General features: G+C 44.0%; 1 protein-coding gene across 5 annotated transcripts in view; it reads left to right on the forward strand.

The window, feature by feature from the left end:
- The window catches only part of oxr1a (oxidation resistance 1a), a 354447-nt gene that overhangs the window by 121029 nt on the left and 217260 nt on the right, over positions 1-16158 (forward strand). For all 5 annotated transcript variants that reach the window (XR_011352015.1, XM_069920289.1, XM_069920290.1 and 2 more), the window contains exon 2: positions 10026-10108. Coding sequence is in view for 4 of the 5 variants with exons in the window: in XM_069920289.1 (XP_069776390.1) it covers positions 10026-10108 (83 nt within the window). In the remaining variant the exon portion in view is untranslated. The remainder of the gene's footprint in view (positions 1-10025; positions 10109-16158) is intronic.

The following is a 16158-nucleotide window of genomic DNA, read 5'->3' on the forward strand; positions in this document are numbered from 1 at the left end:
AGCTAGTCGGGGTTGGCATGCTGCTGACTTAGGACTGGACACTGACAGATTGAGCTCGAACCAAATCATCGCTTATTGTTGATGCAGTAGTTGGCTTCAGCAGCAACAATGATGAGTTAGTTGCCTTACAGAGAGGAGGTAGAGAGAGTCATCAAATGGTGAGAGAACCGCAACCTGAGTCTTAATTGGGGCAAGAGAAAGGAGATGACTGTGGACTTCAGGAGGATGCACGTTGAGCATTCTCCACAGCACATCGATGTTCCATGGAGAGAGGAAAAGGTAGAAGGTTCGTAGGTATGCACGACACACAACACGTCATTGGTCAGGAAGGCACAGCAGCCAATATATTTTCTCAGGAGATTGAGGTATGCAAGCATCCTGCCCCATTCTTTTCTTTTAAACTTTATTTATCATCACTAATAAATGATACATACAAAATACAATGCAATACGTATTTTATCCCATAAAACCCCCCTCTCCCACCCCATCCAACCCACCACTAAACTACCCCAAAAAAAGAAAAGGAAAATGGAGGAGAGCAATTAAAGCAATACATTCAGGTATGTGTCGCGGTTTGGGACCACCCCACCCATGTATGGGGAAAATATTGTTATAATTAGAACACATCCACGGGCTCCAAACTTTAACAAAAAAAAGGATTAATTATTTCGTAAATTATATGTGATCTTCTCGAAAGGAATACATGACCTCATCTCCGCATGCCATAGTTGAATATTCATTTGAATTCTCATTCTTCCATGTAACTGCCAGACATTTCCTAGCTACTGCTAAAGCCAACCTCCTGCCCCATTCTGACAACGTTCAAACAGGAGGACAATTGATAGAGACCTGTCTGGCTGCATCATTACGTGGTATGATACTTGCTCAGGCTTTGATTCTTACAGAGGGCTGTAAGAACAACTGATATCACTGGAGTCTCCGTTGTTGATGACCTTGCATTCAGAGCGTCTGAAACATGGTTGAAGATTCTGACCATCCTTCAATCTCCTTGACCTCCTTCCATCAGGAAAGAGGTGCAGGAGTAACAGGGCTAGAACTGTCCGAATAGATAACAGCTTCACTCCTCCAGTGGTGAGCCTACTGTCACCACTGAGGCCACATTAATGTATATTTGATTAAATTATTATCGTAATATTATGTTGTGTGATATTTGTATTGTGAATGCAATTTTACAGAGAGAGGGCAATTGGTACAGAGAAAATGCATCCTCGTGTGAGATTCATCCAGGAGTTCGATAACAGCAGGAGAGATACTGGCCTTGAAGTTGGTGGTCCATGATCTCATAGTCCTGAAACTTCTTCCTGCCGTGGTGGGGGGGTGGGGGGCAGAGGGGGAGCTGAAGAGAATGTGGTTAGCAGTTTTTTCCCAAGACAGCGAGCTGTTGATGGAGAGAAGGAGGGTTTGTGCGATGGCCTGAGGTTCATGCTTAACTCTCCATTTTCTTGAGGTTTTGGGCAGAGCGGCTCCTGTAGTGTTGCATCCTGATAGGACGCTTAGTGTTGCGTCTGTAGAAGTTATTAAAGGTTACAGATGCCACATTTCCTTGGGTTTCTAAAGAAGTAGAGGGACTTGTGCACTTTCTTGGCTGTTGCTTTGATATGTGTGGACCAGGACAAGTCTCTGGAGATATCAGAATCTGAATCAGGTTTATTGTCGTGAAAATGCGTCACAAAATTTGTTGTTTTGCGGCAGGAGCATTGTTCAATACAGGTGCAAAATTGTATAAATTACAGATCCTTAAATTACAATATTTAAAAATAAATAATGAGTACAATAAAAGAGAGTTAGTGTTTATAAGCTCATTGTCCATTCAGAGATCTGATGGGAGAGGGAAAGAAGCTGTTTTTGTAACATTGGGTGTTCGTCATTAGGCTCCTTCCTGATGGTAGCAGTGAGGAAAAAGGCATGGCTTGGGTCGTAAAAGTTTTTAATGATTGATCCTGCTTACTCTGTTAAGGATGCCTTTAATGGAGTGAAAACTAATGCCCATGATGGCACTGGTCGAATTTACAACCATCTGTAGCCTTTTTCTGTCCTGTGCATTGACACGTCCTTACCAGACAGTGGTGCAACCAGTCAGAATGTTCTCCATGGTCCACCTGTAGAAATTTGCAAGATTCTTTGGGTGACGTACCAAATCTCCTAACAAAATATAGCTGCTTCATGATTGCATTTGACGTGATGCCCCCTGGATAGATCATCAGTTATCGACACCCAAGAATTTGAAGTTCTTGATCCTCTCCATTGCTGACTCCTCGATGAGGACTTGTGTTCTCCTGATTGCCTCTTCCTGAAGTCCACAATCAATTCCTTAATTTTGCTATTGTTGAGTGCAAGATTATTATTGAGACGCCACTCAACTAGCTGATCGATCTCACTGCTGAACGCCGTCTGTGATTCTGTTGACCACCGTGGTGTCATCGGCAAATTTGTAGATATGGCATTTGAATTGTGCCTGTCCTCACTGGCCTGAGTGCAGAAAGTATAGAGCAGTTGTCTAAGCAAGCATCCTTGAGGTGGACCTGTGTTGATTTTCATTGAGGGGGAGATGTTGTTACCGATCCTCACTGACTGTGCCCTTCTGATAAGGAAGTCGAGGATCCAGTTGCAGAGGGAGGTGCAGAGGCCCAGGTTTTGAAGCTTGGTGAGCAGTGCTGAAAGCTGAGCTGTAATCGATGAAAAGCAGCCTGATGTACTTATTGCTGTTGTCCAGGTGATCCAGGGCTGAATGGAGAGCCAGGGAGATTGCATCTGCTGTGGAACGATTGTGGTGGTTGGCAAATTGCAGTGGGTCCCATGAACTTGAAACCTGTCGACTCTCTCTGCCTCATCACTTTTGGTGCAGACTTGGGGATGAGCTCCACCACTCTTCCAGGTCTACAACAGGCTTCCTGCTCTTGAGAGTGATGTTATTGTCCTGGTACCAATCCACAAGTCCCTATGTCTTTCTCTGTACTCTGATTCGTTGTTGTTGGAGGTCCTGCTTACAGTGGTAGTGTCATCTACAAAGTTCAAATTTGTCAGTGTACTTCCCGCAGGCAAGGCAGAATTTCGACTTAGTGGTAGTGCAAAAAACTATACTCAAGAAAAGAGAGGTACACAAAATACAGAATGTGAGTGAAGACGATAGGTTAGTAGGGAGACAGGGAGTTATGATAGAGAAGGGAATAAATAGTAAAGAGTTAGTCAATAATGGAAAGGAAAGGCAGGTGAGCAGGCAGGAAAAAGTGTTGTTCAACAGGTATACAGCACAAACGATATCAGTATCGGGTCTAAGGGCACTATACCTAAATACCAAAGTGGATGACCTGGTTGCTCAGATTCATCTGAAAAGATATGACATTGTGACATGGCTCAATGAGGGGTGTGATTGGGTGCTCAATATCCAAGGATACATAGTCGATAGGAAAGATGGGCAGGTGGGTAGAGATGGAGGGGTTGGTCTGATGGTAAGGAATGACATTAAATCAATAGAAAGAAACGACATAGGATCTAAAGTGGTAGGATCATTATGGGTTGGATTAAGATTTGTCAAGGGTAAAAAGATCATAATAGCAGTTATATTCAGGCCTCCAAACAGCATCTGGGTGGTGGATTATGAGTTGCAGCTGGAAATAGAAAGGGCATGTCACAAAGATAATATCAAAATAATTATGGGGGATTTTAACATGACAGGGGATTTGGAAGGGCAGGAAATTGCTGGATCCCAGGAGAGAGAGTTTGTAGAGAACCTAAGAGCTGGATTTGTTGAGAAGCCCTCCAGGACATCTGCAGTTCTGGGTTGGGTCATGTGCAATGAACCGGAGGTTATTAGGGAGTTAAAGGTCATAGAACCTCTAGGAAGCAGTGACCATAACCTGGTTGAATTTAATTTCAAAATTGAAAAGGAAAAAATGTTATCGGATGTATCAGGTTTTCAGTGGAATAAAGGAAATTATGGTGGTATGAGGAAAGGAACTGGCTCAGGTCGACTGGAAAAGCAAACTAGTCGGAGGAACAGAGCAGGATTGGAAGATATTTTTGCAAGTAATAAAAAGCATGCAGGATGGATATATTCCAAGGAAATGGAAATTTGTCAAAGGAAAGATGGCACCAATGTGGCTAACGAAAGAGGTGAAGGCTAAGATAAAAGCAAAGGGGAGGGCAAACAAGGAAGCTAAAACTAGTGGGAAATCAGAGGACTGGGATTCTTTTAGAAACTTACAGAAAGAGATAAACAAAGTCATGATGAATTATGAAAGGAGATTGGAAAACAATATTAAAAATAGTTACTAGGAGTTTTAAAAATATATAAAGAGTAAAAGAGAGACACGTGCTGATATAGGACCGATAGAAAACAATGCTGGGGAAATTATAATGGGTTACAAAGAAATGGCAGAAGAATTAAATCAATATTTTACGTCTGTATTCACTGTGGAAGACGTTAGTAATATCCCTGACAGACAGAAGCTTCAGGGAGTAAAGTTGGTTACAGTTAAGATTACTGGAGAAATTGTGCTAGGCAAGCTGAATGAATTAAAGACAGATAAGTCTCCTGGACTGGATGAGGTGCACCCATGGGTTCTGAAAGAGGTGGCTTTTGAGATTGTGGACCCAATGATCTTCCAGAAATCAATAGACTCTGGCATGATTCCAGGGGATTGGAAGGTTGCAAATGTGGTTCCACTGTTTAAGAAAGGTGGGAGACAGAAGAAAGGAAACTATAGGCTGATTAGTCAGACATCAGTGGTTGGAAAGATATAATCCGCGAAGCCAAGCCAAAGAGATCCTGCCTGACCAACCTATTAGAGTTTTTTGAAGAAATCTCAAGTAGGATAGACAAAGTGGAGGCTGTGGATGTTATATATTTGAATTTTCAAAAGGCTTTTGTTAAGGTGCCACATGTTAGGCTGACAAATAAGATGAAGGCCCATAGAATTACAGGGATATTAGACTGGATAGAAAATTGGATGATCAGCAGGAAGCAAAAGGTTGAAATTAAGGGATCCTGTTCAGAATGGCTGCCTGTAACAAGCGATGTTCCACAGGGGTCAGTCTTGGGGCCGCTGCTGTTTACAATTTATATTAATGATTTGGATTATGGAATGAATGGTTTTGTGGCCAAAATTTGATCACAAAAGATAGGTGGGGGAGCAGGAAGTGTTGAAGAAATCGTAAAGTTGCAGAAGGATACAGACAGATTGGGAGACTGGGCAAAAATATGGCAGATGAGACACAACGTTGAGAAATGTACTGTTCTATATTTTGGCAGTGGAAGTAAACAGGCAGAGAACTATTAGATGGGGAGAAAATTCAAGCCTCAGAGATGCAAAGAGACCTGGGGGTCCTCGTGCAAGAAAACCTAAAAGTTAATGACCAGGTGAGATTGGTAGTAAAGAAAGTGAATGCTGTGTTGGCATTCATTTCAAGGGGAATCGTGTATAAGAATAAAGAGATGTTGAGGAGTCTCTATGGGGCACTGGTGAAACCTCATTTGGAGAACTGTGTACAGTTTTGGGCCCCCTATCTTAGAAAGGATGTGATGTTGGAGGGGATGCAGATGAGATTTACCAAGATGATTCCTGGAATGCAAGGGCTAATGTATGAGGAATGTTTGGAAGCTCTTGGATTGTATTCATTGGAGTGTAGAAGAATGAGAGGGGATCTCATAGAGACATTTTGAATGTTGAAAGGTTTTGACAAAGTGGATGTAGATAAGATGTTTCCCTTGGTGGATGAATCAAGGACACAGATGGTCACAGTCTTAAAATTAGAAGGTATCTATTCAAAACAGAGATGAGAAAGAACTTCTTTAGTCAGAGGGTCATGGATCCGTGGAACTCACTTACGCATACAGTGATGGAGGCCAGATCATTGGGAGAATTTTAAACAGGAAATTGATAAGTGTGACAGAGTATTTAGAGGTGATTTGGGATGATTGTTAGAGCAGGTTGTGCGCACACATTTTAAAATACAGAATTTTTGCAGGACTTTTGCAGAGTGCTATTTTGCAAAAGGCAACAAAGTAGCAACATACAGCTTGTCTGGAAGAGCATGTGATCTTTGCAGGCAGAGGCAGAACAGCTTTGCTCTCAGAGAGAAGGAGGGAGAGAGAGAGAGGAGAGACAGAGGCTTCGGTTCTAGAGGGGCAAGCTGGCAAACTTTGATTTCACTTCTGATGTACTCAGTTCTGTGAATTTCAGATACCAGTGAAATCCTTGTGGTTTAATGTATAGAATATTTACATAATGATTATGCCCAGTCAATGGAAAAGACTAGCTGTCTGAAAAGAGATTGGACTGTGAACCAAAGAACTTTTCTACACTTATATACACATGACAGACACGTGCACTTAGAATTAGAGGGGGGGTTAAGTTGATAGTAATAAGTTAAAGTTTGATTCTGTTTTTATGTGCAAAGATAATTAAAAGCAACTTTTGTTTGTTACCCTTTGTCGTGGTGCATATCTATTGCTGCTGGGTTTTGGGGTCCTCCGGACTCCATAACACAAGTATCTAATTAGTAAGGGTATCAAGGGATATGGGGAAAAGGCTAGAAATTGGAACTAGGTGTGAATGTAGTTCAGCTGAGTATAGAGTCACAGAACAGACTCGATGGGCCTAATGACCTGCTTCTGTTCCTTTATCTTGTGAATTGTAAACAAAGAAAGAGATGTAAACAAGCTGTGCAATAGAGAAAATAAATATTCAATAATATGCAAGGTTAAGATTCCTTCAATAACTCTCAGTCTATCATTGAGGAGTCTGATGGTGGAGGGGTAGCAATTGTTCCTGAATCTGATGGTAACTGCCTTGTGGCACCTATACTTCTTTCCTGATGGCAGCAGTGAGATCAGGGAATGTCCTGGGTGGTCTGGTTCCTTGATGATTGCTTCTCTCTGTGTGCCTGCACTGCATGCAGGTTTTCTTGCTGCCAGGGAGGAGTTTGCCTTTGATGTACTGGGCTGCGTCCACTATGTTTTGCAGGGTTTTCTGCTCAGAGGTTGCCCCCATACCAAACCGTGATGCAGCCAGTTAGCACACTTCCTACTTCACACCTGTAGAAGGATGTCAACATTTTCGGTCATACCAAACCTCTGCAAACTCATGGGGAAGCAGAAGTGCTGACGTGCTTTCTTTAGCATGGCGCAAGCTGAGGCTGTGTGTGGCCAGTGTTCAGGAGTGTGGTCGGGGACTGAGTACAATCTCAGGGGGCCCCTGTGGTGGGGTTGATCATGCTATCACTAACAGTTTGTAGGGTAGAAAGTCATGAGCCCCTTTCACACTTGCATCCCACTTAATTGGCTGTTCAGTGTCCCGGGATAGGAATGGGGGTTTGGCTTTTCACACTTGACCACTCCTAACTGAGACACTGAATGCTTTCACACTTACACGGAGCCATCTCCAGGGTTAGGACTGTTCTACTCTCTACTGGTGGACGTCATGACGCATCGAGTGATGGTGGACCTGCCCTAAATCCTGATCATTAATTATAATATAATTAAGCTTTACGTACAGCACAGTATGAGCCCTTCGGCATCTGTTGTTGCGCTGACCTATATAAACCTTTATAAGGGACTGTGGAAAAGTGCTAGCAACAAATAGCAATAGCGGACAATTTCTAAGCAGTGTGGGGAAGTTGGTAGTGCTCAATTTATATAGCTCTGGTAAGTTTGTAGCACTATTGCATACAATTTATAAATACCGTGGGGAAAAAGTGATACTGGACCTGCCCTCCCAGAATGCCAAGCAGCAGAGAAAGGGCTTTATGCCCGGCTGCATGCATGGAGCATTCATGGAGGGATTTCTCTGCTACCCGGCATTCTGGGAAGTCAGGTCCACCATTGCTTTTTCCCATGGTTTTTATAAATTGTATGCTTTAGTGCTACCAACTTTCCCATGCTGTTTAAAAATTGCCCACTATTGCTATTTATTTCCCCTCTCTCTCCCGCTGCGACTTTCCCACGGCAAAGTTTACACCTTTATTTTAATCTTTTCTTCCTTCGTGTTCCTGTACTCGCACAAAAACTTGAATCATTTCAATCCCACAACGCAATTGCCCATTTCATGCTTGCCTGGTTGCAATGCTGGCATCTGCAGACGCTGGGGATTGTACTAGGGGACTAGGCCATCAATCCCCGGCATGAGATGACTTCATCTGACACCAGCATTGAGCTGATTTTGCTTTCACACTAGACACTTTAAAGGCCAATTGGCCGTTAATTCCTGGGACCACTTGCAAGTGTGAAAATGGATGCAATTATAGAGAAGGTGCTGAGGCCAAAGTCACGGAGTTTGGGGATGAGTTTGTTTGCATATTTTGTGTTGAAGGCAGAGCTGAACCATCCTCTATGAAACATGACATCCTCCTTAAATCTCAAACAGCTGACTAACAATTGTCCACTTGGCTTTTTTAAGAATGTCCAATGTGCAACCAGTTTAGTCATCATCTTTGGATCTGTCTGGACTCTGTCAGGCCATATAACTTTTTGTTTGCTAGACTAAATAATCATCACTTATTAACCATTTTCTGAACCAAAACTTCCCAAGTCTATTCATCCATTGCACCACTTGTGCTTTCAATCATTTTGATTCTGTTCTCCTCCATGATCGAGACACTGTGGGCAGGGGGCGAGAATGGGTTAATCCAGTTTTAGGATTGTACTTCCTGATATCACTGTCCATACCCCAGGTCAAATTTAAATGCCTTTTAGGCCATAAAACCATAAGATATAGGAGTAGAAATAGGCCTTTTGGCCCATCGAGCCTGCTCTGCCATTCTATCATGAGCTGATCCATTTTCCCATTCAGCCCCAACCCTGGCCTCCTTGCTATAACCTTTGACACTCAGATAGCTGTCAATCTCTAGCCTAAATACACCTAAAGACCTGTCAACAGCCACCCCCTCTTACCCCCCCCCCCCTCCCACTCTGTGCAGCAAATTCCAGATGTTCACCACTCCCTGGCTAAAGAGATTCCTCTGCTTCTCTGTTTTGAAGTTGTGCCCTCTAGCCTTAGACTCCCCTACCATGGGAATCAGCATATCTACTCTGTCCGGGCCTTTCAACATTTGAAATTCTTCTGTGAGGTCCCTCCTCGTTCTTCTGAACTCCAGGGAGGAGGTCGAAGAGCTGTCACATGCTAATTCCTTCATTCCAGGAATCATTCTTGTCAATCTCCTCTGAACCTGGTGCAATGCCAGCACAGCCTTTCTTTTATCCCAGATCATCCCCCTTCCCCCTTTTAAATTTCTTTCCAGCAAAAAACACCCTGCTTTCGACCATCTGCCACAATATGCTTCCCTCAAACAATGGTTTGAGCATCAGGATTACTGTGTACATCATTACCATCCCAATGTTGTCAAAAATAGCATAATTCCATTGTGTTAAACAATTGTAGGGCAAAGATTTTTGAATGCTGTCATTAGTTCACTGCAAGTATTTAAATTTCTCTCTTCCCGTGGGGTGGGGGGAGGATTTTCCTTTGAGCCTGGTTGATATGTGATGACTTTGCAGTGTGTCAGGCTACTTAAAATCGAGGCTACATCTTGTCAGACAAAATACAAATCAGAAATGGGCCAATGCCCATCTCTTTTTAAAAAAAAGCGTTGCTGTGTGGAAGAGTGCATGCACATTATGGACAGACTGAAGTTTAGTATTGTAAGGGTTAAGCAATGGAATGCGTCCCTCCTTTTGAAGAAACAGCTTGCAGATGGAGAATGGATTCAAATGAACTGTGCATTGGTAATGAAGGCGTAAAGCCATCTTCAGCATTGATCAAGCTCCTTGAACGCTGATTTATATGCATTTCTCATGCCTTGTGCACAAGCTGCACCAGTCCAGTGAAATGGAGACCAGAAGAAAGTGTCATTTTATTGTAATCAAATTAGAGGCGTTGCTTTTGAGTGTGAGGTTAGAGATAAATGAGCTTGTCCCTCAGCCAAGCTGGGATCAAGAGCCTCGTGACTAGCCAGGGGGAGAAGCGAAAGCATGGAACTAATACGCACCTTACCTCGCCTGTTTTCAGATACCGGACAGAAAAAACTCCAGGAGAAGAAAGACATACGGTGGATGTCTTCCCAGAAGCCCAAAGGGACCACTGAATATACGGTGAGTGCAGCAGTCTGGTTTGCATGAAACAAGTGCCTCCACAGATTCTGCTCAAAATTGAAGAGGCACGTTCAGTGAAGGGAGAGGAATTATTTCAGTTCCTCCTCTTCATGCCCAGGCACACAGGATTGTGGCCTTGACCTTCCTGTGCAACAGACCTCTGTCTACCAGTATTAGAGAAAATGGAGCCTGTTTTTCTATCCATGATTGCTCTTGAAATGACCCAGTGATAAATTTCAGACTGTGTAAGAGATTTCACTTCTGATGTACTCAGTTCTGTGAATTTCAGATACCAGTGAAATCCTTGTGGTTTAATGTATAGAATATTTACATAATGATTATGTCAGTTAGATTTAAAAAAAACTTTTGTTAATATTATCAATACCAAACTATTTCCACATCAAACATGCACAGCTCAGATTGTGAATAGTTTTATTCATATTTTGGAGGGATTTGCACTCACAATATCTTAAATATCTTTCACTTGGTAACAGTTTTCTCGATAGTGAAAGAAAGTTGGGGAAAGAATTACTCAGGACTGATGAATGATCTTCTCACAGTTCCTCTACTTGAGGGATAAAGCCACCAAGAAACAAAACATTGGATTGATTATTGATTCCAGCTTTCTCAGATCTTGCGTATGTAAATTGCCAGTGATTGCAGTCTCAACAAAGGGACTGCATTTCAGAAACAGTTCATTAAATGCAAGTTGTTTTAGAAGTCCTGAGACAGTGAAATGAAGTGTAGAAATGAAATCTGTTCATTCCTGGCCCTGAAACTGGAAGACCTGAAATTTATTTTCTAGCTTTCCGTGCAATTTTATGTCAGACGTTAACACGACTATGGCTGCTACTCACCCCCCTTGTCCCTCCTCTCTCGCGTAGCCACTGCAATCTGTTCTTTGAAGTTGACCTCATTCACGATATTGGGCTCGGGCTCTGAAAGAAAGCAGGTCCTGCATGACTGGTTATCCTTGTCTGAAGTTCCAAACAGCAGGTCTCAAGGCAATCTCCTTTTGGATCGTCACTGAACTTCATTTGATTACTTCCGTTCCTGGATAGTTTCCATCTCATCTGACGGCTGGTAGAGTCTCTAGTGGAATGCAGATGGCCTTTTTCTCCATTTTAGAAAGAGATGGGGCTTTTCCTGACCGGGAAATTAAACCGGGTTAGGAATGAAGGTTTACATGACTTTGAGAACTTGCAATTATTTGCTGTTGATAATACAGGTACACAATCCTTTATCCAGACATCTGAAATCTGGAAAGCTCCAAAATCCGGCATTTTTTTTTCCTGGTGCTGGTACCATGGAGGGGGGTGTGGGGAAGAGAGAGAGAGAGATAGAGCAGCGCGACAAGGTTGAGGAGGGGAGAGATAGAGACGGCAGCATGACTCGGGTGGGCGAGCGGGGAGAGAGACGGCAGCGCGACTCGGGCGGGCGAGCGGGGAGAGAGACGGCAGCGCGACTCGGGCGGGCAAGGGAAGAGAGAGAGATGGCAGCACGACAAGTTTGAGGGCGAGAGAGAGACGGCAGCGCGAGTCAGATGGACGAGGGGGGAGAGAGATGGCAGCACAACAAGGTTGGGGGGAGAGAGAGAGAGAGAGAAGGCAGTGCATCTTGGGTGGGCGAGGAGGGCGAGAGATGCCAGCGTGACTCGGGTGGGCGAGGGGAAGGGAGATGCCAGTGCGACTGGAAGGGAGTGGATACAGCAGCACAATTTGGGTGGGCTTAAATCTGGGGCAGCTGGCTTTTGTTCTGAAATCCAGAAAAATCTGAAATTCAGAACACGCTGCCCCCCAAGGGTTCTGGATAAAGGATGGTGTAGCTGTACACTTGTTTCCATCAACCTTTTCTGCATGTCTGGTTTTAAAGTAATCGGTGTGCTACTCCATTGAAGTTAACCTCTCCTTCCAACTTCTGATCCTGCTCTCTCTCAACATCCATTTAAGACAACTTGATTCTAGAGTAATTATAATATTTATTTTACCTGTCGTTGTCCTTGGGAATAGAGCCAAATGTGCAGACTTTTCATCTGTGTTAGCCGAGCCTCAGTTGGCAACGGTTGTAGTCGGGGAGGCTGCAGATCGAAGACCCGTATTCTGGAGACACGAACCCACTAAAGTAGAAGCAGAGAATCGCAGCGATCACTGGAACCTTGAGAGAATGATGAGATGCTGGGGGCATGCTGACTGACTGCTTCTACTCATGGTTGCTGTATGGCCTGCTGAGTTCCTCCAGGTTCTCAAGACTATTGCCAGGAATGTGGTTTGCCACTCCAGTCCAGAAAGGCACTCAGAGGATAGGAGACTTGCGTTCTTTACCTACTCCCTCAGGTGAATGCAAAGGATCCCTTGATTTGAAGAAGAAAATAACATGAGGCTACTTAAGATAAGAGCCCACGGAATAACAGGAGACATACTAGTATGGGTGGGGCATTGGTTGGAAGCAGAGAGTTGGAATACAGGTATCATGTTCTAGTTGGTTGCCAGTTGCGAGCATTGGGGCCGCTTCTTTCTATGTTTGTAACTTAATGATCATTATGGAATGAATGGCTTTGTGGCTGTGTTTGCAGCTTATTCAAAAGTGGGTGGAGGAGCAGATAGTGTTGAGGAAATAAGAGGCTGCAGAAGGACTTGGATTGACGAGGAGAACAGGCAGAGAAGTGGGAAATGAAATACAATATCGGTTGTGCACTTTGGTAGAAAAAAAATGAGCAGGCAGACTATTTTCTGAATGGGGAGGAATATTGATAACACCCAGATGCAAAGGAAGCTGTGCATCCTTATGCAGGATAGCCTGAAGGAAAACTTGCAGGTTGAGTCGGCGGAAGAGAGGACAAATGAAATGCTAGCATTAATTTCAAGAGGAATAGAATGTGACGCTGCCTCAAAGCACCAAATTTCACGACTGGCTCCTGATAATAAATTCTGATTCTGAATACTAGAACAGGGATGGGACATTGAGGCTTTGCCAAGGACTGGTGAGTGGTATTGGGCTGCTCGTTTAAGAAAGGATTCGATGACATTGGAGAGGGTTCAGAGAAAGTTCACAAGGAGATTCTGGGGAATTAAAGGGTTACCGTATGTGTATTTGTCAGCTCTTGGCCGGTACTCATTGGAATTTAAGAGAATTGGCGGGGGGGGGGGTCAAGATATTGGGTGTATTTAAGGCAGAGATTGAAAGCAAAAAAGTGGGGCTGAGTCGGGAAAATGGATCAGCTGATGATTAAATGGCGGGGCAGACTCGATGGGCTGAATAGCCTCTTTCTACTCCTGCGTCTTCTGGTCTTAAGGATTCTAGGGAAATCTGGGAGCACAGGATTAATGAGATTGCTCCTCTTTGTGCTGCCACTGTGGTGGTGGTATATGAGCATTCTGCAGTGGGCTACGTCTGCATGGATACACAAAGTACTCCTGGCGCTTTCACTGGTACCTATGCTACGCTCTCATTGTAAAATGTGAAAATAGACTCGGGACTCTGGAGATAGAACATTGCAGCACAATGCAGGCCCTTTAGCCCACGATGTTGTGCCACCCATATAAACATACTCAACAATCTAGCTCTTCCCTACCTCGCACCCATAACCCTCTTACATCCATCTGCCTAATGGTCTTTTAAATGTCCCCATTGTAGCAGCATTCTTGTCAATTTGTTGCTGGCACCTATCACCTGGACCCTCAGAATCTTTTCAAAGAGAAAGCTACCAGCTCTGTAAACCTTGTATCATAAGACATGTTCTCTACTCCACGTAACTGTTCACTCTTTCCAAAGTATCTACATCTTCCTGTAATGAGATGGCCAGAACTGATGGGGCGGAGATACAGTAGGGCACTTTGAATCGTTTATTGTCATGAACATGTGCACAAAATTTGTTGTTTAGTGGCACCAGTATTGTGTATGCATTCTTCTTTCTTTGACTCGGCTTCGTGGATGAAGATTTATGGAGGGGTATGTCCACGTCTGCTGCAGGCTCGTTGGTGACTGACAAGTCCGATGCGGGACAGGCAGATACGGTTGCAGTGGTTGCAGGGGAAAATTTGCTGGTTGGGGTTGGGTGTTGGGTTTTTCCTCCTTTGTCTTTTGTCAGTGAGGTGGGCTCTGCGGTCTTCTTCAAAGGAGGTTGCTGCCCGCCGAACTGTGAGGCGCCAAGATGCACGGTTTGAGGCGATATCAGCCCACTGGCGATGGTCAATGTGGCAGGCACCAAGAGATTTCTTTAGGCAGTCCTTGTACCTCTTCTTTGGTGCACCTCTGACACGATGGCCAGTGGAGAGCTCGCCATATAACACGATCTTGGGAAGGCGATGGTCCTCCATTCTGGAGACGTGACCTACCCAGCGCAGCTGGATCTTCAACAGCGTGGATTCGATGCTGTCGGCCTCTGCCATCTCGAGTACTTCGATGTTAGGGATGAAGTCGCTCCAATGAATGTTGAGGATGGAGCGGAGACAACGCTGATGGAAGCGTTCTAGGAGCCGTAGGTGATGCCGGTAGAGGACCCATGATTCGGAGCCGAACAGGAGTGTGGGTATGACAACGGCTCTGTATACGCTTAACTTTTTGAGGTTTTTCAGTTGGTTGTTTTTCCAGACTCTTTTGTGTAGTTTTCCAACGCTGTTTACATCCGGTACCGCACGGATGGCAGTCTCTTCAGTCTGAGGCGCCTGCAAGCTCACACCAAGACACAAGAGCAACTTGTCCGTGAACTACTCTTTGCAGACGATGCCGCTTTAGTTGCCCATTCAGAGCCAGCTCTTCAGCGCTTGACGTCCTGTTTTGCGGAAACTGCCAAAATGTTTGGCATGGAAGTTAGCCTGAAGAAAACTGAGGTCCTCCATCAGCCAGCTCCCCACCATGAACACCAGCCCCCCCACATCTCCATCGGGCACACAAAACTCAAAACGGTCAACCAGTTTACCTATCTCGGCTGCACCATTTCATCAGATGCAAGGATCGACAATGAGAATCAGGGTTTACAGTGTAGTCATTGGCGTTTCACTTGCATGCATGCAAGTTGTTCGAAAGATTATTGTTCACTGTTCAGTGTGAGTTTATTGTGAGATACACGGATGAACCACCGTTCTTTCTTGCTTCAGCCAAACAAGATCCCCAAACTATGAATGACCTCAAATGCCAAGAAAAAAAGAGATAATCAATGTCAAATATTTTCAGTCTTGTTCCTGAGCATTTGGCCGTTTTCAAACGCATATCAACTGCAGCACGACATGAATTAGTAATGGCCTGAAGGGGGAAAAATACTTTCTCTCAGACAGGGGAGTGTGATGTGCTCCAACACAGTTCACAGTCTCTGGCAACACTTGACTGATTGCCTGATGGTCCCCATTGTCTTTACAGTGATCCATTTCAAGGGCTGTGAACGCTGCTTGAGATTAGATGTCCAGTTGCTTTAGTCTTCGTGGATATCAGCTACAGATTCTTAAATGAATCTCCTACATCTCCTCCGAGGGTGAATGCTTTGATGGCATCGATTCTTTCCGTGGACCAACCTAGCAGCTCATTATCAAATGACGGGCTCGATGGAACTCGAGACATTTGTGGCACAAGGAGAAGGTCAAGTCACCACAAATGTATTGATCAAAATTGGAATATGGGCCAATCCAGCGTTGCTGCTTCTGTATCCTGATCTGAGAAGATCACTGGGATCTCTCTTTTCTCTATTGATAGCATTCACCAGGAGTATTAATAAATGACACTGAAAGAATTATTGAGAAACCCTTCAATGCAGTATCTTTGTCCCACTGGCATCAAGAAGGAGGTATAGGATCATCAAAATCAGGACTGCCAGGCTGGGAAATATTCTTCCAATATATTGTATCTGAATGTATATACGTGATGACTATGTGCTGTGTATTGTATGTGCACCATGGTCTGGAGAAACACGATTTCATCTGGTTGTATATAGTCAGATGATCATTTGAACTTGGTATATTGATCTGCATTTTACGGTTCTTCAAGTGCTCACCATTTATATTTTGGATGCGAGGTCTTTTAAGGTGACGATCTTCCATTTGTTCAGCAAAGTAACTTGA

This window comes from Narcine bancroftii, chromosome 2 (assembly GCF_036971445.1).
Source record: "Narcine bancroftii isolate sNarBan1 chromosome 2, sNarBan1.hap1, whole genome shotgun sequence".
In the NCBI taxonomy this organism is placed as follows: Eukaryota; Metazoa; Chordata; class Chondrichthyes; order Torpediniformes; family Narcinidae; genus Narcine; species Narcine bancroftii.